At 45.6% G+C, this 20025-nt stretch overlaps 1 protein-coding gene across 1 annotated transcript; it reads right to left on the reverse strand.

Moving 5' to 3' along the window:
- Positions 1–1547: 1547 nt before the first annotated feature.
- Positions 1548–16702, reverse strand: Opalin (oligodendrocytic myelin paranodal and inner loop protein). The gene is made up of 6 exons (NM_153520.2): positions 16623–16702; positions 11785–11820; positions 9507–9542; positions 7246–7368; positions 6088–6144; positions 1548–3568 (listed from the first exon to the last, which is right to left on the reverse strand). The coding sequence occupies exons 1-6, from the start codon at positions 16623–16625 to the stop codon at positions 3392–3394; spliced, it is 432 nt and encodes a 143-aa protein (NP_705740.1). The 5' UTR covers positions 16626–16702; the 3' UTR covers positions 1548–3391.
- Positions 16703–20025: the final 3323 nt, after the last annotated feature.

Below are 20025 nucleotides of genomic sequence, written 5' to 3' on the forward strand. Positions count from 1 at the left end.
GTAAGGTCCTTTCACCTAAAACTAAGGTTTTGGGAGGAATAACTAACTGTCCTTCTAAGAAGATGGTGTACTTCCCCCGAGCCCCGAAAAAACCACCCCTTCTGTGAAGTTGCTTATAGAACTGTTATTGCAAAGCTTTGCCAAGCCCACCTGCTTTGTGAAATTTACTCAAATAAGCTTAACTTTTCCTTTTCTTAAAAAAAAAATCTCTTTTTCATACTTTTGGATATAGGCCAGAGCCTAGGCTGTCTCTGATGCTCTGGGCTTTAGTGCTTTTTTCTCTGAAGCCATATCCTTCCACTTACCAAGTGAAGTGACTGCTTGTCTGACATCTGACTGCAGCCCTCCATGCTTAAGCAAAAAGCCCCGTTCTTCTCTCTTCCTATATACTTCCTCTTCTTCCCTCTCTTCCATGCATCTGGCAAAATTTAAACCTTTTTTTCTTTCTTCCTTTTCTTTTCTTTGCTTAAATGCTAATAAAGCTATCCCAAAGCTGCTATCTGAGCTATTTTTTTTTAACCTTTCATTATTAGGGCCAAGAATTTGAAGAGGATAACCCCAAATTCCCTAGTAACATCAACATTGCAGCAGAACACCCCAAGGCTGGGCTCGGGCAATACTGGGGGAGATGAGGCTTCAATCTGTAGCACAAAAAAGCAGCCCACGCCCTTGGGAAGTGAGATTGGCAGCATCAGTTTGACCAGAGCCCAGGTCTCACGGGCATCCAGGCTCAAGCCCAAAGTCTGGAAGCACATGGGACCCTGAAGTGAACGTGTACATGGGGCTGCTTGAATCCAAGCTCCTCCCAATACCTTAAGGGGTCTAAGAACAAAACCCTCAGGGAACCCAAGGGTTGTCTAGCAGGGTAATAGGACATTCTGCCAACCCTTAAGGAGACAGGCCTTCCCACTGCTGGTGATTGACAGATGCCTCTCCAGCCACTTTAGCTCTATCCATTACACCTTTAGAGTCCCATGCCACAGTCACTCAAAGGGGATCGCTCAGCACCTCTCCATGCAGGTATGTGCCCCAGTCATGGGATAGTGCATCAAAGGTTCACACATGACCTCAGCAGCCTGTCGAGTGGTTGAATGGCAACCAACTACATGGCATTGGCTAAACCAGTGCTCCCAGATTCTCCCTCATGTCCAAACATGGGCATGGGAATCTAAAGGTGATAAGTCTTCGTACCAACAGAAGTCCTGAACCTTGCAAGTTTAGTGAAAACAATTTGAAATGAAGATTCTAAGCAATTGATTGTAAGGAGAATTAAAATGAAGAACACAAAAACAAAAACAAAAAAACAAAATAGTCATACTTTATTTTATAAGTTGCAAGGCTTGCTGATCTGTATATTTCAGTCAGGCCTCACAGCTGTCCTCGGGGATCAGTTTTATAAGTATAAAACTGAGGCTCTAGGTGGCCAACATTCTAGGCTGGAGCTGAAACCGATATATGTCAAAGCCATAGTCTCTTCAAGTTCTCAGGGAGTCTAAGGTCATTACCCATCATGCAAGAGAAATGAGGCTTCATCCCTGGGCACAGCTGATTGAAGATGTTCAAATGTGTTTATCTAAGACCTGAGCCCATGAAATAACCCAAAATTGAATTTCAGAGGGGCTTTGAAAGGCAGCTGTTAACATGTGATGGTCATTGGGTTTACAGAACCATTCCCTATAGCTCAAGAAATCCAACTATTTCTAAACAACCAGAGGCCCCATGCAAGAAGAGTTGGTTCTCTGGGATATCAAGGTGGCTCAAGGAGACCATGGATGTTTCTAGAGATGCCCTGAGGCCTCAGCTCTCCCACTGTGAAGCATGGTGTATTTCAAGGCAGTGGCTGTGCACTAGAAGGTCACAAGGAAACTGTCTGGGGAAGTGAAGGCAAAGATCAGGCCCGAACTGGTGAAGTTGTCCCTAGATGTCCCTTGCATAGCAGGTGTAGCTATCCCAACCCATCCCTTTGCTCCTGTGTTCATCTTTGGTCCTCTTGATGCCTCTCCCTCACAAACATCTTTTCTTTATGGTACTTCAAAGCAAATGGCTCATTACAAAGAAAAGTCATTAAAACATGAATATCAGTTTTATATTAGCTTACTTCTCTCAGTGTTATGATAAAGTCAACTTAAGGGTGGAGGTATTTATTTTGGTTCAGTCCAAGAAAGGTGTGGCAGCAGGAGTGTGGGGTAGCTGGCCAAACACTTTATCTGTCGTCAGGAAGGATAGTGATGAGTTCTGCATGCTCAACTTGAATTCCCAGAACCCCAGGCTATGGAATGATGCTGGGCCACATTCAGGTGGATCTTCTTACTCAGTTAAATCTTTCTGGAGGTGTGTCTCCTTGGTGATTCTCAATCCCATTGAGTTGACAGTGAAGATTAACCATCCAGGACTCGAGCATCCTAAAGGTTAATATGTAATGTGTAACACAGATCTCTGTACTTGTGATTTGGAACTTGGTTGACACCCAAGGGGAAAAAAATGGTGTGCAGAGTCGAAGTGAGGAGACTGCCAGTGACCACTAGAGTTATTTTTAAATGTCAAAAATTCAGATTACAGGCCACAGAGAAGGTTTAGATTTCCTTGTCGACTTTGTGACTCTGGATGGATGATAAGTAGGATGGGAAGATGTGGGAAGAACTGGGTGAAGAGGATTGATATCTCTAGTGTCTACTAAGTGGAAATTGCTTCCTTTATTCCTGCTGTAATTTTTCCAGTGGCCAAAGGAAGCACAGAACCCAAAACAGGCTCGGGGAGGGTAGATGAGCTCATCTGACTTCTCAAAGTGCTCAGCAGCACGTCTGACTAGGGAGTGCCTAGCTCATTCTCAGCTGTATGACACAAATCAGCCACATACTTCCTTGTGTCGGGGCATGGACGGCTCCATGCGAGCTTTATCCTGAGATATTCAAAAGGAAGAAATGGCTTCTGTCACATGTCTTTGGTTAGGTTTTATGCCTGTCCTAACTTGTGCCAAGCTGGCCTTGGTCAATGCACCCCCCAAAAAAGCCAACTCTCAAAGCTTTATTATTTTTTAAATGATAACATTTGGAGCAGGTAGAGGAGAAGGCAGGACACTCGGGAGCCAAGCCGTTTCCCAAAGGCAGACTTCTCTCGATTCAGAAACAGGACATACGGGGCTCATCTGGACACATAGTCGACTCACCTGGGTCGCCTTGCTGATTACCCTGCAAGGTCTGAGATCGAATGAACCTGCCTGCAACCATCCCCTAAAGGGGCAAGGCAGCCAGATGTGTCTTGGATCTATAAATGAAATTGATGTTGAGTGAGAGGCAGCTGACTCCTCGCCTCTCCAAGCATGAACCCTGAGCACAGATTCCAGGTTTTCAGCCCTGATCCAGCTCTGGGTCTGCTCCCTGATGCGGTGACATCATTCTAGGCTCAGGCTGGGTACAAGCCACCAAAGTCCTCTTCTCCTTTCTAGTTCTTCAGGAGGACGGTAGGTGTCCGGCAGGGGCTCCTCGCTTCCCGAGACAGTCTTCACATATATGTGCCCTTCTTGGCTGCCCCGTGGGTTCATTTCATGTGTGGGTGACCGCCTAGGATTCTTGAGAACACAACAGATTTTTAAAATGATACAGTAGAGACTCCAGCTTCCCGCTAAGATGAACTCAAACAGCCATATTGACCCTTGAATGGGAACAGCAAAATTCAGACCAAACATTTGAAACAATGGTTGGCAAGACAGTGGGCATCGGGAGAGTAAAGACACTGAACCTTGAGGGGCAGGAAATGAGTGACAGTTGCCTGAGCTTGTTGTCATCAAGGGGTTTTCAGGCCATGCAACTCTCCCTGGCTAATTATTGCTGGCAGACCGTCTCCAGCTTTTAACTTTTAATCTATTCGAGACTATATTCAGAAAGTGTCGTTCTATGGGTTTTTTTTTTTTATAAAGTTGGCTATTGCTTTTACAGCCAACCAGATTCTCTCTGTCTTGTAAGTGAAGCTACTTATATCTAATATGATTGTTGATCTGGGTGGGCTCAAACCCACTCTCTTGCTTCTCTTTTTCACTTGTCCTGTGTGTTCACTTCTTAGTGGTCTTCTCCTGCTTTGTCCCCTATAAGCTTTAGAACCTTACAATGTTTACTGAAAATGTGTTGCGATTTATATCACAGATATATTTATTTTAATTTAAGATTGTCTATGTGTATAGATGTTTTGCCTAAATGCACACGCCTGGTATCCGAGGAGGCCAGAAGTCTGCAGATGACCTAGAATTTGAATAATACTCTGTAGTGAGCTGTTATGAGGGCCTGGAAACTGAATCCAGCTCTTCAGACAAAGCACTTATGACTGCTGAGCCGTTCTCTAGCGCCACAATTACACGATGATAGGGATGCTAAGAGTACCAGGAATTTGTGGCGGCTGACAGCTTGATGCTGCTGAGTCCAGGACCACAGATATAACCATCATAACTTAGCTATTGTTGAATGTCTTCTACTAAGTTTTATTATTTCCATGATAGGATTAGACATTCGATCAGATTTATTCTTTAGCATTCTATGTATTTTATTACCACTATAAAATAGGGTTTTTATAAAATTCCTTTTTCTAACTGATAGCAATTGATATTAAGAAATACATATTGCTTTTGAATTTTTTTTCAGTGCTGGAAATCAAACATAGGCCTTTGCTCATACAAAGTGGGTACTATACCGCAAAGCTAAGTCCTGTGTATTGTTTTTATATACAATAAACATATTTGACTATTTTCCTAAGTCCAATAATTTACCTCTAGATTATTAAGTTTTTCTATGTTGACAGTCATATATCATCTACAAATTATGATAATTTTGCTTCTTCCTTTTCAATGTTATATTTAATTTACATATACTTATATTTGTGAATATATATTTATATATATGCTATATTTGTTTATATTTCCTTTCAATGTTACATTTTTCTGTCCCATTGTGTATGTTAGGCCCTAAAGTTCAGTGCTGAATGTAAGTGATGAACACTCTTGATTCACTTCTGATCTTCAAGTCATATTCCCTTGGGTGTCCCTTTTCAGGTTACCATCCTGTTCTAGCTTGGCTTTGAAAGTCCATGTCAAGGGCTGGGGAGAAATGGTGCTTGCTAGCAAGTATAAGGATCTGAGTTTGAATCCCCAGCCCACATCAAAGCCCAGACAAAGTACAGGCACCTGCAGCCGCAGCCCCCGCCCCCGCCCCCGCCCCCGCCCCCGCCCCAGCCCCAGCCCCAGCCCCGCCCCAGCCCCGCCCCAGCCCCGCCCCAGCCCCAGCCCCGCCCCAGCCCCAGCCCCAGCCCCAGCCCCAGCCCCGCCCCAGCCCCAGCCCCAGCCCCAGCCCCCGCCCCCGCCCCAGCCCCGCCCCAGCCCCAGCCCCAGCCCCGCCCCAGCCCCAGCCCCAGCCCCAGCCCCAGCCCCAGCCCCAGCCCCAGCCCCAGCCCCAGCCCCAGCCCCAGCCCCAGCCCCAGCGCTCTCTCAGGGAGTTGGGTGGCAGAGTCAGGAGAATCCCCGGAAGCTGGTGGGCCAGCACCAGCAGAGGAAAACGGCAAAGAGACCCTTCTTAAGCAAGGTGGGTGGGAAGGGCTGACACTGAAGTTATCCTCTGACGTCCTCTCACATACATTCCATAGTATAAATACCCACACACAAGCATGTGCACACATACATTGTGCATACATTAAACAAACAAGTAAAACTGCTTTATCACAAGTGACTTATCTTTTAACAAAACCCCATTTTTTTCTTATTAAGATAGCCACATATCTGTTTGTTTTGACCATTAAATAAACTATATTAAGCTGATTTCCTTTTTCTGCTGTTGCTATATTTTCAGGACCGGGCACAGAACCCGATGACTTCTACATGTTAGGTCAGCACTTTACCACTAAGCTACATCCAACCCCCGATTTTCTAATGGTCAATCAGCTTTGAATTCCTGTCTGGTCAGTAGACACATTGAACACCTCCATTGTGCTTCCACACATTTGGTTGACCTCCTTGCCAGAAGGTCTCACCTTTGCACAAGCGCACACTTAACCCTTACCGTGCTACACTTTCAGTCACTCTCAGGGATCATAATCAAACGTGCTTACCTCAGATATTTTGGGATTGTCATAGAGTTCTGAAATTTCACATGGTATCTCAGTCTCCTAAAATAGTTAAAAATAAATACATAAATAAATAATAAATAAGTGTATGTATGTATGTATGTATGTATGTATGTGAAGGGCCATAGCTGTAACCATTCAAATCCTTGTGTTTTAAGCCACTGTGCAGATCAGAATTGCCAGAAGCCTTTAAAACAAAGCAAACACATATATAAGAGCCCACCTTGAGCAAAATGAACAGATAGATTTAAGAAGCATCAGTCCTCGGCTGGCATCGGGAAGAAGTGAGCAAGAGCAGACATGAAACCAGACTGGCCATGAGTTGATAACTGGGTCCTCTGTGCTCTACTTCCACAGTAATGAATGTGTAGGTACAGCAACCCCCCCCCCCCCCCCCGTGCACTTGCAGTGGTTTCAAGTGCCAGCCACCAATGGGGATCTTAAGATGTTAATGGAAATTTCAGAAACCAAAGGTTTTAAATGCCCTTTTGAACAGCGTGACAAAGCCTTGAGCCACCCTACCTCATCAGAGCCTGGATTAGAAGCCTGGCCTTCTATCTCCCTATGTTAATATCTACCAATAGAACAGGCATGGTTGTTCATCAATAGAGAATGAAATGAGAACCCAGAAACCATTTGATACAGGTATGAAGCCTTGTCAGGTAGGATGCCAGGAGTGTATACACATCCTTTTGTATGTAAGTCATGCTCACTTAGATACAGGAGTGGACAAGGCTATGGTCTTATCATATCCCTCCCATAGACACTTCATCCCTCTTTGTCTCTTGTCTTCCCTCATGTTCTTACCATCTGACTTGCGCCCTTTTCCTCCCTCAGTGTAGACGACACCCCACTGCACAGAGACATGTTTGCATGGCATCAGTCATCTCCCTCCATTCCTATCTTTTGCCACCCTGAATGTCATCTTATTGCCAGAGATTTGCTCAAGCAACCAGGGAGTTATGTGAAAATCAGCTCTGCCGGAATCTACTGACAAAGGACATCACAGAACAGAAATATTTACTGTCTTGTCCTCAGAAACAACAGAGGTTCTGAGTTCTGACATGCTAACGCCAGACAGAGGCCAGTGCACGGAGGTACCGACTCAAGCTACTCATTCACACGCAAGAAGCCAGTTATCACCTCTACGGGCTCATCATCGATGGTTCTTCTTCGCTGGATCAAGGTAAACAGCAAAGCCACCAGCAGGGCTGTGGCCAGCAGGGATGGGATTCCGGCTGCCAGTCCAATAGAGGGACCACAGTCCTGTCAGAGAGAAAACTGAGTCAGAAAAGCCCAGATTCTTCAAGAATAGAGGTTACAGCGGGTGTTGTAGCACACACCTTTAATCCCAGCATTCAGGAGGCAGAGGCAAGCAAATCTCTGTGAGTTTGAGGCTAGCCTGGTCTACAAAGCAAGTCCAGGACAACCAGGGCTGGTTACACTGAGAAACCCTGTCTCAACAAAACAAAACAAAATGTAGGACATATTCAGTGATTAAAATAAACAAACAAAAAAGGTGCATGGGCTCTGACTGCATTGGAAAAATGAAATATTTCAAAAGATATCTGTACTGTATATGACTGGTGACTTGCTCTCCTAGGACCTAACTATATAGTTTAAGCCCATTTGGGCTGCTGATCATGTGCTAAAACAAGGGACAACTGATTTGAATAGTAGCCTTACTGAACAGAAGCACAAACTACCCTTCAGAAGAAGAAAAGCCAAGGTACAGTTTGGAGGCACAGTTAAATGCCATAAATGCCATGTTCACAATTGCCTTCAGCCTGAAAAAGTCAAAGCTTTTTTAAATGTTTATTTTTAATTTTTTTTTTTAGTACTGTGGAGAGTGGTTAATGTAGAGATTTACAACTAGCCAAAGTGCAGAGAACACATGTCGGTGGAGTGCTCCGTTGTGACTGGGATTTCTATATTTTATCTCCTCTTCTGAGGCTCAAGGAATGTTTCAGAAGAGTGGGGAGAAAAGGTAGAAGGGCCAGAAGTTGAGAGACACTAGGGAGAAATCAGTGTCTTACACTCAAGACTGGAGCATGCCACACATGAGCTCATGGCAACTGTGTTGTCTGCACAAGATCAAGCTACGCAACGGCCTAGCAGAGCTCGGGCTGGGCACATGGGCTCCCACAGCTGGCTGCCGAGATGCTGCAGTTAAAGGCTTTCAGCAGAGGGAGAGCCGGGTTCTCCAGAGGTTTGGTCCCTGGTAGGTCAGCCATACTCCAGTGGTTGACACCAAAACTATGCACATAAGTCAGCACGAATTGGATTTAACAGTTATTAAAAAAATTTAAAAGGAGAAGAAGTTTCGAGAGGTGTGGAGGGGAATTTAAGGAGAGCTGAAGTTGAGAATGGGGTATGAATATATTGAAATATGTTGTGTACATGCACAAAACTCTAAAAGAACAATTAAAAAGTTATATTAAAAAGAATAACCTAGATAGAGAAACAAAAAGTCCGCGTTGTTAGCACATCCTATGCCATCTGTTGTTATTTTGAAAACATTCATATTGCATGCATGACCCTGCTTTCAAGCGCCCACTCTGGTCTGAGTGGTAACAGACATGCTTGATAGCACCACAAGGTTTCAGGGTTGCAGCATTTTCTGGAAACACTAAAGACGATGTGCAAATTCCTCTAAACACCCTACAAATGCAACACTAGCGGGGTGTGATTTTTACAAAAGCGTGAAAACCCGTGTCACAAATACATGGAATGAGGACTGTTTGCAGAATGTCATTTCACACATAAAACCAAACATTTCACACAAACAGACCAAGACGTAGAATGCTCTTGTAGAATTCTCTCCATCCCTTACTTGTGACCACCATCCCGAAGTCTATCCCTGTAGATGCTCCTTATTTGGTTTCCAACACACAGATGCAAACATAGCCATTGACTCTTCTATCCCTGGCTGCTTTCCTCCATGCTCTGTGAATTTGCCTGAGTATGTGTGTGTGTGTTTGCTTGCTTGCATTTTATTTATTTATTCATTCATTTATTTATTCAACGTGCATGTATGTGCACCTTGTGCATGCAGGAGCCTTCAGAGGTCACAAGAGAGCATAAGACTCTCAAGAGCTAGGTGACAGGCAGCTGGGAGCTGCCGTGTGGGTGCTGGGAACTGAACAGGGGTCTTAGGTAAGTGTTCTTCACTGCTGCGCCATCTCTCCAGCCCCAGGGCCTGTGGTTTCACAGTCTCTCTGTTGTTTTTGAGCAGGGGTGGTCATAGGAATAATTATTGAGTCTAGTCCCGGGCTTGAGGACAGCTCCCAAGTCAAACTTTAATCCTCACAACGAATGCAAACGACGGGGGTGGGGGGTGGGGCACTGTACCCTCGTGTCATGGGTGGCAGAACCAAATCTTGGTCATGGGAGTGGGTACTTACTGTGGCTTTGGCACTCGTGACAACTGGAGAGGATGTCTGTATGAAAGGAGAATATGCTATATAAGAAAACAAAATCTGTTGAGCACACATCATGCAAAGCATCCCGTTCACCATGAAGTCAAATTCCTGAAGAGCACCTTTCCTCTAACCGATTAACAGCAGCCACTACAAGCAGAGCCTTGTGTGGCTGCTTCCCCAGTAAGAATCCAGAGTGAAATTAGGCTTCATGGAAAACAAATTCCAAAAGTCAAGTGACATTGTCACTATTGACCCGGTGAATCACCAGAGCACATTCTACATCTCCTGTCTCTAGCCTTTGTGCTGGGGCCAGCACACTTCAGCCCGCTTGTCCGCACTGGGAGAAAATACAAACGGCAGTAAGACTTTATAAAGAAGCCTCTTAAGGAAGCTGTGTCTGCTTCCAAACACACAGTACAGCAAGTGGCATCTGTAGATCATCCAGGCGCCCACAACGAATGGTACTTTACATAATTCTGGTTGACATCTCAGCTCGAGGAAGGAGAGGTGCTACCTGTCACTCCTGTCTGAGGTAGTTCAAGTGAGTCTCTGGGAACCAGAGCATTACGTGAGCAACTGGGTACCCTGTTACACGGAATCACCCTGGGCTCTGGGGCCTCAGTGGTAGGGTACAGGGATATGATGACTGCAGGATGGAGGCGTACTCTGCCTGCAGTGGAAGGCTTCATCCTCTGCACAGAAGCTGCAGGGTCTTCACCAGCTAACGCAGGGCAAGCAGTGGCTAAGGGTTCACTGATTAAGCTTTAGGACCAGAGTTCAGATCCCCAGAGCCCATGTAAATGTCTGGTGAGAGTCATGTCCTTCCATAATTTCAGGCTCAGAAGGCAGAGAAGGGATTCCTAGAGCAAGCGGGATAGCAAGACTAGCCGTAGCCATACCAGCGAGCTCTGGGTTCGATTGAGAGACCTTGCATCGATGAAAAAGATTGAAGAGTCACGGAGGATGGTTCCTAACATCAACCATGAACTCCACGTGCACACACATGTGCAAATATGTACACGCACATATGTGAAACATGTGTGCACATTCATGCATACCACATATACAGACATGATAATGGAAAAAGAAAAATAATTAAAGAGGGTTTTTCTAGGGATCACATGAGCACCACAATCATGACCTGATGTCATCTCTTTAAAGCATCCGCAGTACTAGCCGGGTCTTTTTAAATTAAATTAAATTTATTTATTTTTATTTAATCCTCTCAGTGACCTTGGTGACTTGGGCCTTTTAGGCTTTTTAGGATGACTCACTTGGATTTGTTAGGGCAAAAATTAAAAGTTTTTCAAGGAATGGTGAGGTACACACCTTTAATTTTAGCACTCAGAAGGCAGAGAGCTCTTGAGTTCAAGACTGTCGTGGGCTACAGGCAAGATTCAGATTGGCCCAATCATTCCCTTTCCACACTCCACACTAAGGAACTAATCTCAAATACAGATGCAGCCAGATATGGTGGCACATGCTTGTTATCCTCACACTAGGAGGTGGAAGCATTGTAGGCTCAGGGCCAATCAGATCTACACTAGGAAAAAAACCTACAAAATCTCATCTATAATGATGTCCATCACACAGTTATTCCCACCTGGAACTCATTGTATAAACAAACCACTTGAAGACTAACGTGTGACTATCCTCTCTTGTGGCTATAGATACTGATGGAAAATATTTAAGGTACAGAATTATACATAGAGTAAGAGCCCGCAGAAGGAAGAACAAGTCCGAGTATGTGTCAAGTCAGACAGCAGGTGGCGCTGCTGCATCTAAAGTCCTCAGGGAGCGCTGCTGCATGTAAAGTCAGACAGCAGGGGGCGCTGCCACACGTAAAGTCAGACAGCAGGAGTCGTTACCCCAATGTTTTCTGCTGATAGGAATTTAGGGATTTGATTTTCTTTTTCAAAATGTACATTTATGCTTTTTGTTATTGCTGCTGTTTAAAAACCCACAGGGTGGAAAGAGAGAACTGGCTCGCTCCAGTAAGTTGTCTTGGCTTCCGTACACAAATCATGGCACATATATACATACACACACACACACACACACACACACACACACACACACACACACACACACACACACACCAGAGAGGGAGGGAATAATTTAAATTAAAACAAACATTGCTCAACACAGACTACACTTTCTATTCAGTGCACGTGGAGCAGGGTTCTGGAGTCCCACTCTAAGTCCTTTGACCTTCGCTGACTTGCCTGGAGACAGGGGTCTGTCTAACTACTCCACTCACCGTATTCGATGGCAGTGTAAAGTTCAGTGAAAAACTCTGTAAGAGAGAAAAAGAACATTAAAACTCCCAGGAACGGTTAGCAACCTCCTGAACCTCTGCCTCCGAGCCACAGCAAGTCAGGGAAAGATGGACCGAACCCAGAGATGGACTCCACCGACGCCTCTCAGTTCCCAGTCTCAGAATAAGCAGTACAGGGACCTGGGGTGGTAGAGAGCTCCCCAGGCAGGAATAGCCTGAGGTGTTCATCAAGGCACTGAAAATTGACTTTTCCCAAGAATCGTGAGAATTTAGAAGTACTTAGTACTATTTTCAGCATAGGGCAGATCAACTCCCCCAAGTGTAAGCCCTGACTGTTAACCACCTTACCAGGAAGATTAGCCAGAGGGAGATGCGGCTGGGGGTGGGGAGGCGGAGGGGAGGGCGCAGTTAGAGATGAGGCTCTGGGCTGTAAGCTGAACCGATCAGGGTAGCAGAGAGTTGAACTTAACTCAGCTCTCCCTGGGATTCATTCTGCACCTGGCTTACCCTTCCCATTTGTGCACAATCAATATATAAACTTTCCACCACCCTGCCTCATCCCCGGCATACCAAATTTCCCACAAATGCCTCTTATTAGGATCAGGTTCTGCCAAGATCTCTGGCGGCTCCTTTTTGCTCTCCCACCCGCCACCATCCCTCCCCATCATTCCAGTTTGGACTGATTGGCACGTATTTTTTCTAACAATATCAATTCCCTTCCCTGCTGTTGGGAGCAATGGGGTGGACCCTGCCATGGCTTAGCCAGTGGCTTTCCCTGGCCCTGTTTCTTCTTTCTACCTTCTGGACTTTCATCTGTCCTTATTCCTGGCTCCTGACTGGGGCCTCCTCTAGTCCCATCTCCTGGCACTCCCCCATCCCCGTTCCTCCTGCTTCCTAGCTCTTGATCACCCCCCTCAACATCCCAAGACTGGATCTGTTACTCAATCAGCAAACATTTGCTAAATTTTTGTATTAAATATTTTCTGACAATAAAAAATATGGCATTGGGGGCAGAGAGGTGGCTCAGCAGGTAAAAGCACCTGCCACACAAGCCTGATGACCAGGGTTGCGTCCCCGGGATCCACACAAAGGTGGAAGGAGAGAACCAACTCCTAACCCACACACAACTGACTAGGCACGAGAACACCTCTCCCCTGACTAACAAGTTTTGATTAAAAAATGAAAATAATGAAAAAAGATTAAAGTATCCCAAAGAACACAGGAGGCCTAAAGTGCCCCAAAGTGCAAAGACCTCATTGCACAGGAGAGGGGAGAGTGGCCAGGGCCTCGTGAGAAGTCACGGCATGTGAGAACAGTTATAGCTCCTCTCTGAACACAGGCATCTTGTTCTGGTCCTGGGTCCAGATCAGAGAGCTCCAGGCCAGGTCCGGACCACAGAACCCCACAAGTGCAAATCCAAGAAAACCCACTCACCTGTGGGCTGGAAGTCACATGGGCTAAAGAATGGGAACTTCCCAACTCCACCCCAAAGATTAGATCCTTTATAAAGATGGCCCCACCCAGCTCATACAACACAACGGTGACTTTGCCCACTGTTCTGCCACTCAATAACAACACACTTTCCCTTCACAGGGGAGGCCCAAGTATGGCACTGAGTCATCACACAGCTAAGTCAGCTGTCACCAGAACCTCCGGAGTCCTCTGGTGACATTTCCCTAACAATCCACAGGGGTTCCCTGCCACACCTCAGTTTCTACAAGTCAATCAACAAACTTCTTCTGGCCTGTTAGAACCAGCCAGGGTGGCACCTGGGACTCTCAGGTCAAGGCCTCCAACCGCTGCCCTTGAGGCCGAGGCTACCCGAGCCTACAGGTGCCCAAGGACACTCGCTGGTCTTCATGGTTATGCAGCTGTCCAGACTTAGCTCATCAGCAGTGATGTCAGGAGGCCACAGACAAAGCTTCCTTTGGAAGATATGGAAGAGACAGGCTGCAAACAACAAGTGGGACTTAGCCTGCGTTGTTTATCGACATTCGGGTGACGAAGGTTTTGGCCTATTTCAGAAAGACTTTCATATTTTGTTGAAACAGTGTCGTGCTGTCATGGCGAGGAAAAGATGGTACAGAGCCCTCTAGAGATGCAGCTGGCAGGAGCGGGTGGTGCTAAGGCAACCCTGGGCTCTGGGCCACCTGATCTGGGTGTGGATACAGCCTCTGACTCTTTGACGTTGGAGAAGACAAACTTTTGGGTGTCCATAGCCCCACAGCTCCCTCTATCCTGCCAGGCTCAGTTTTTCCATCCTGGGAATGGGTGCTGCTCATCCTGCTCAAGTTCCAGGGAAAGCCCAAGGGACACACTGTCCATGGCAGCTCCTTCCAGCTCACATGATGTCATGTTCTTTAAGGTCTGTCTAGCACAGAGCTGGCATGGGGAAGCCAAGCAGTAGCTGCTTGTCAGGTGGGATTGTTAGCATCAAGAAAGCATAGTAAAGACACCACGTTGTCTATCAGTGCCACAGCTATAGAATGTTTCTGAGGGCCCTTGTGTTGGGGGTTGGCCTTTTGCTATGTACTGTAAGCTAGCTTTTGGTCCCCAAGGCCTGGATGCTCCCAGGGATGAGAGAGTTTGCACATAGACAAAGTAATGCTATGTGATCTTTCTTCTTAATTTAAAACTATTGGTTGAATAGTGATGCCGACAGCTGGACGGACTAGAGCTAGGTGAGGTTTCAATTCCTGGAGGGAGGTGAGGGAGGGTCAAAGGAGGGTGGGGAGAAAGGGAGAGAAGATGGAGAGGAGAGAAGACCCATGGAATAGGGGAGTCATGGAAACATGGTCATGAGGGCTGGCCACTTGGAGTCAGGAATGGCCAGATGGAATATGGCAAGCTATATCCTGGGGTTATTGGCAGGGGAAGTAGACATTATAGCATAGAGGGTAGATCTCTGCCCAGCTCTAGTGCTGATTAAGTCTCATTATAAATGTAAAAGTTGACTGTCTTTTATCTGGGAACTGAATAATCAAAGGTGGGGTAGAAACCCCGATCTGAGATTAGATTTTTACTACAACACCTTTGGCCTCTTCTGTGGCTGAATATCCCTCACAAATTCACTACTAGTGAAGGGAAAGAGGCAGCAGACAGTGACGGTCATGGACACTGTCCTGATGACTTCCCATGGGGGCAGCGCTATTGTCCCTGAAGCCCAGGTGAGCAGACCTAGCCCAAGGTGGGTTCCCTGCCAGAGGTCAGTGGTAAATGCTGGGTTAGGTTTCAGGTCTTCCTAACTCCTGTGACTCCCCACCTCTTCTCTTTAAATCCCATGTGAGGTCTGCAATAGTTGCTTACAGTGTATGTCCTTCAGTATCATGTCCTCCAAGCCACCCAGGGCTGTGGCAAACCTTGGCAGCTCCTCAGTAAAGGCTGGATAATATTCAGCCAGAAATATTTTATGCACACATATTTATGCACACACATATATATAGAATATATTCAATATAAATATTCTACATTTATACGTACATGTATATAGAATATATTTAATATAAGCACTCCATATTTATACACACACATATATACTGAATATATTTAATATAAGCACTACAGTTGCTCATCCACTGTCAGTCACCTGAGTTATTTTCAGGGAAGTTCACAAATTTTAGTGTCATTGAACTAGAAATGCTCTAGTAAATAAGCCACCACAGAATATCCCTCAACAACTTGATCTTGGCTCAGACTGACTCTGGGATTATTATATTAATGAGAGAATCGATCCCTTATCTCAACCCATCTGAGACACTCTGCTGAAACAAATCTAATTTCCAGGATTGGGGCACTAAATAAGCGGGATTTGGCAAGAGTTTGGCTTCTATATTATTTTTTACTTTGTGTTATTTCTCCTAGAATACGTAGAAAAAATAATTAGGGCTTATAAACTAGTGTTTATAATCAAAGCCATCCTAATTTTTGAATTGTATATAATATATTATATTTATTATGTTATATATAGTCTTTTATGCTATCTATTGTACACAAGGCCATTTTCATGTAAGTATATAATGTACTTTAAACACACCCCTGCACCTCTACTCTCCTCCGCTTTCACCACTTCCAGGCTGTTTCACTTCTACTTTTAAATATATATATATATATATATATATATATATATATATATATATATATATATATACACACATACATATATACATATACACATATATCAATATATATTAAGTCAATAGATAGATAGATAGATAGATAGATAGATAGATAGATAGATAGATGATTTTATGTATCTATAAAGTCTAGAACCTGCACAAAGAAAAAAGCCTCTTGATTTAGCAAACTTCCTTGGCCAAGTCGCAACCAGACACGTATCACACATCAGTAAGAAAAGGTGGAGTCCACCCTGCTGAGAACGCAGCAGGCAGAAGACTGAATGAGGGTAGATGAGATCGCTGATCCAAACCAAGGCTTCCTTCTACCAGAAATCGAAGAAAGCTGAAACACCTCTCCTGCATCTCCGAGGTGGGAGAAAAAGCTCTGCATCAAGCAAAAGGTCACGCCAGCACATATTGGATGAGAATTTTTTAATTAATATTTTTCACCTAGGAAAACAATTAAAAGCCAAACTCCAAGACTTTGAGGTAATAAGTTATATAAATAATATATATAATAATAAGTTATATAAGTAAGTTATATAATAAGTTATATATATATATATAATAAGTTATATAAATTATATATGTGTAGCATATAATAAGTTATATGTATTGACCTGGGAGAGTTGAGCCTTAAAGTCTTGGAATTGGTCCACAGTGAGAGAAAGGCTAGGCTGAGAGAAGATGCTAAGTCTTACTTACCATTTCTGACAGGCCCCCTTGGCAGGCTTCTCTCTCACTGGCACTGCAGGTCTTTGTCTCCCATTTGTAGGGCACCAGCTGGGAGCGATGGGGAGGCAGGGCTAGAAGTACTCCCAGGAAAGCCCTCACCATGCCATGTATGGTCAGGGGAGTAGCCAGGCCCTCAGCAGATGAACTTCCCCTGCTCCCTGCATGCGCCGCAGTCTTCCTTCTCTTTGTCTTTATTTTCTGTCCTTTTTACTTTGCAGCAAAGAAGCCACAAGATGGCCTGAGCGCTTGGAGGTCTGGCAGCCACAGTTCATTAGAAACAGTGGGTGACAGGGCTGAAGTCGAGATCACACACTACTCTTGCAGAGGCCCAGAGTTCAGTTCCAACCATTCCCTTTGGACAACTCACAAAGGCCTGTGACTACAGTCCCAAGGGACCCTACACGTCCTTCTGACCTCTGCGGACACAGTCATACTACACAGAGTGTGCGGGGAAGAGGGGTGTGGAACAAGAAGACTGGGGTGAACTTCTCCATCCCCCAGTGGTCAGGCGTCACACTAGTCACATCCCTAGCCATGGTGTGGGCAACATGACATCCATATTAGCACAAGAAATGGCTGCATGAAGGTGGTGAGGCTGCTCTGCGTGAGGCAGGGTTGTGGCTTCCACAATGAACAGCACGCCCAGCAGTCCCTGGCCAGCCCGGTGACAGGTTTGACTTCCAGCTCTCGAACCTCACATGAGTGCAAGTCTCCTAGAGCTAAGGCTACTTTCAATAATTTATGATTTTTTTTAATATTTTCTTTATTTACACTTCAAATGTTACCCCCTTTCCTGGTTTCCCCTCCGAAAACCCCCTTTCTCCTCCCCCTCCCCCTTCTCACCAACCCACCCACTCCCACTTCCTGGCCCTGGCATTCCCCTATACTGGGGCATGAAGCCTTCACAGGACCTCCCACTGATGTCCAACAAGGCCATCCTCTGCTACATATGCAGCTGGAGCCATGGGTCCCTCCATGTGTACTCTTTGGTTGGTGGTTTAGTCCCAGGGAGCTCTGGGGGTACTTGTTGGTTCATATTGTTGTTCCTCCTATGGGGCTGCGAACCCCTTCAGCTCCTTGGGTCCTTCTCTAGCTCCTTCATTGGGGACCCTGTGCTCCGTGCAATGGTTGGCAGAGAGCATCCACCTCTGTATTGTCAGGCACTAGCAGAGCCTCTCAGGAGCCTCTTAAGATAGTGAATTGTAGGGCTGGCAAGACAGTTCAGTCAGTAGTGCGCCTGCCTAGCACTGAAGGGAGGAAAGAGGAAGAGGTAGGTGATCCTACATCCTTGGAATTTACTGACCAGCTCGCCAAGCTGAATTGATGAACTCCAAGCTCAGTCGTTAAGAGACTCCATCTCAAAACCTAAGGTGCAGAGAGATAGAGGAAGCCACCTCATATCTGCACTGACCTCTAACCCTCCACACACGCACAGAGAGAGAGACACACACACACACACTCACGCACGCGTGCATGTGCACATGCACACACACGAGTACGTACACCACGTGTACGCCAGCACACAGAGATAGTGAATTGATAACAAACAAACAAACAAACAAAAAAAGAATTACAGTAAATAGCCGGGTCAGTTAATAAAAACCACCAAGAGACGACAATAGAGAGAGGTAAAGAGAGGCGGGGCGCGCAGAACTGTAGGCTTGGCTTGTGTGCTGACTTCTGCTTGGTGTGCACTCGGAATCACAGGTTGGTGTGACCACAGGCACAGACTGCAGGCTGGGTGTGCACACAGGGCAGTTTGATGTCACACCGGAAGGGACCTGGAATGCCTTCAAGTGGGTGAGCTTTTTAATCCGCCTGTATCCCAAGATCCCATGGAGGCTTAGAAAATTTTCCAATGCCAAGGTTTACCTTCAGAGACTCTGATTCAAATGACCAGAACTCGTCAGGGTGCTGGATGCCAGTGAATAGTCGGGAACGCCAGCCACTGTTGTCACCAGTCAGTGTGCAAGGCATTGGATCCCTCTACTGAACATAACCTATGTGGCCTCTCTCTGTGGGACTTCCAGTTCCCAAAACAACAGTGAGTGTCTAAACTAAAAATACCGATATCTAGAAGTCACAGTCAACTTAGTGAGATCACAATGTAAAGTCACAGTTGCCTCTGTAGGAAGTGAACTCGTTTACCCAGCCTCCATCTCTGAATCTGTACATTGGACGGTTAATCAACACAGCCATTTCAAGCCAGGCTGCTAAATTTTCTTTCAAGACATAGAATTATAGGTGGACCCAAGAACTTTACCATCAGCTAAGCAAAAAACCACATCCTGTTTCCTGTAGCCTGGCTATGGATGCACAAGGCCACTCAGGTCCTTTCTGGCTCTTTTTACAATGTACTTACTGAGGCCCAACTCTCCCTCTCATGGGCACAACATCTCTTCAGAAGAATGGTTGGCACCTTTAGTTAAGTGGTACATCATCCTAAGCATCTTGCATAGGCATTATTGCCTGGATATAGTGGAGCATGCAGAGAAGAGCATCATGGGACCAGGCTCTGGGAGACAACGGGCTGCTCCCGAGAATTCCTGGACAGTCCCCTGAGGGTGACCTTAGGAAAGTGTGCTTCAAAATGTCTCACCCTTTTGCCAACCAATCAAGACTCTGGTTCTCGAAGGAGGAAGCACTCGGTCTGGAGTGAGCCACATCAAGGAAGATGGCTTCAGGGTCTACCCAGTGCATGTCCCTCCAGTGCTCAGAAGTGGGTCTGCAGAATGCACTTGGAAGCGTTGAGCCAAGGAAAGGGGCTGTGTGAGGTAAACAGACTCCCCTCCTCTGGGAGTGCAGATGCCCCACACTGTATAGTGCAGTTATACCCAACAGCCCTACTGTAAATTACAAACAGCGTAAGTCAAAAATTCATGAAACACCCCCAACCTCCCAGCTTGGTAACAATATCATAGGGTCATTTTGCCAACACTCATGACTACAGGGTGCCATGAGAGAGTATCTTACCACATACTGCTTGCCTAGTCAAAAATGAAAATTAAAGATTTGAAAGCATGGTTCCTACTGAATGCATATCATTTTCACACCATTGTAAGGTTTTGTTTTGTTTTGTTTTGTTTCCCCCAAAACTGTTTAGTCCAATCATTGTAAGTGCGCGGCTTTCTGTATTGGGCCTGAGAAGCAGCAGAAGGAATGAATGTCCTTAGTGAGTTTGGGGACTCGAACTCTGATTCTCCGATCATTTACGTTTTTCCAGTATTTAAATGTGGACACTCCTAGTCAGACCAATGACTGCCTAAATGCTGGCCCTGTCCAAATGTAGGCTGCCTAGATTGAGAGAATTTCGGATGCTGGGTGTCTTATAAACAACAGGGTGTGTTATACACATGTTTCTGGTACCTGTCAA

The sequence above is a fragment of the Mus musculus genome, chromosome 19 (assembly GCF_000001635.26).
Source record: "Mus musculus strain C57BL/6J chromosome 19, GRCm38.p6 C57BL/6J".
Lineage (NCBI taxonomy): Eukaryota > Metazoa > Chordata > Mammalia > Rodentia > Muridae > Mus > Mus musculus.

Excerpts from the sequence above, each read along its gene's own strand:
- Opalin (NM_153520.2), bottom strand. Across the intron at positions 9,543-11,784 it reads TTACACTGCCATCGAATACG|ACATCCTCTCCAGTTGTCAC; the intron begins GTGAGTGGAGTA and ends CCTTTCATACAG. Across the intron at positions 6,145-7,245 it reads TCGATGATGAGCCCGTAGAG|GAGACTGAGATACCATGTGA; the intron begins GTGATAACTGGC and ends TAACTATTTTAG.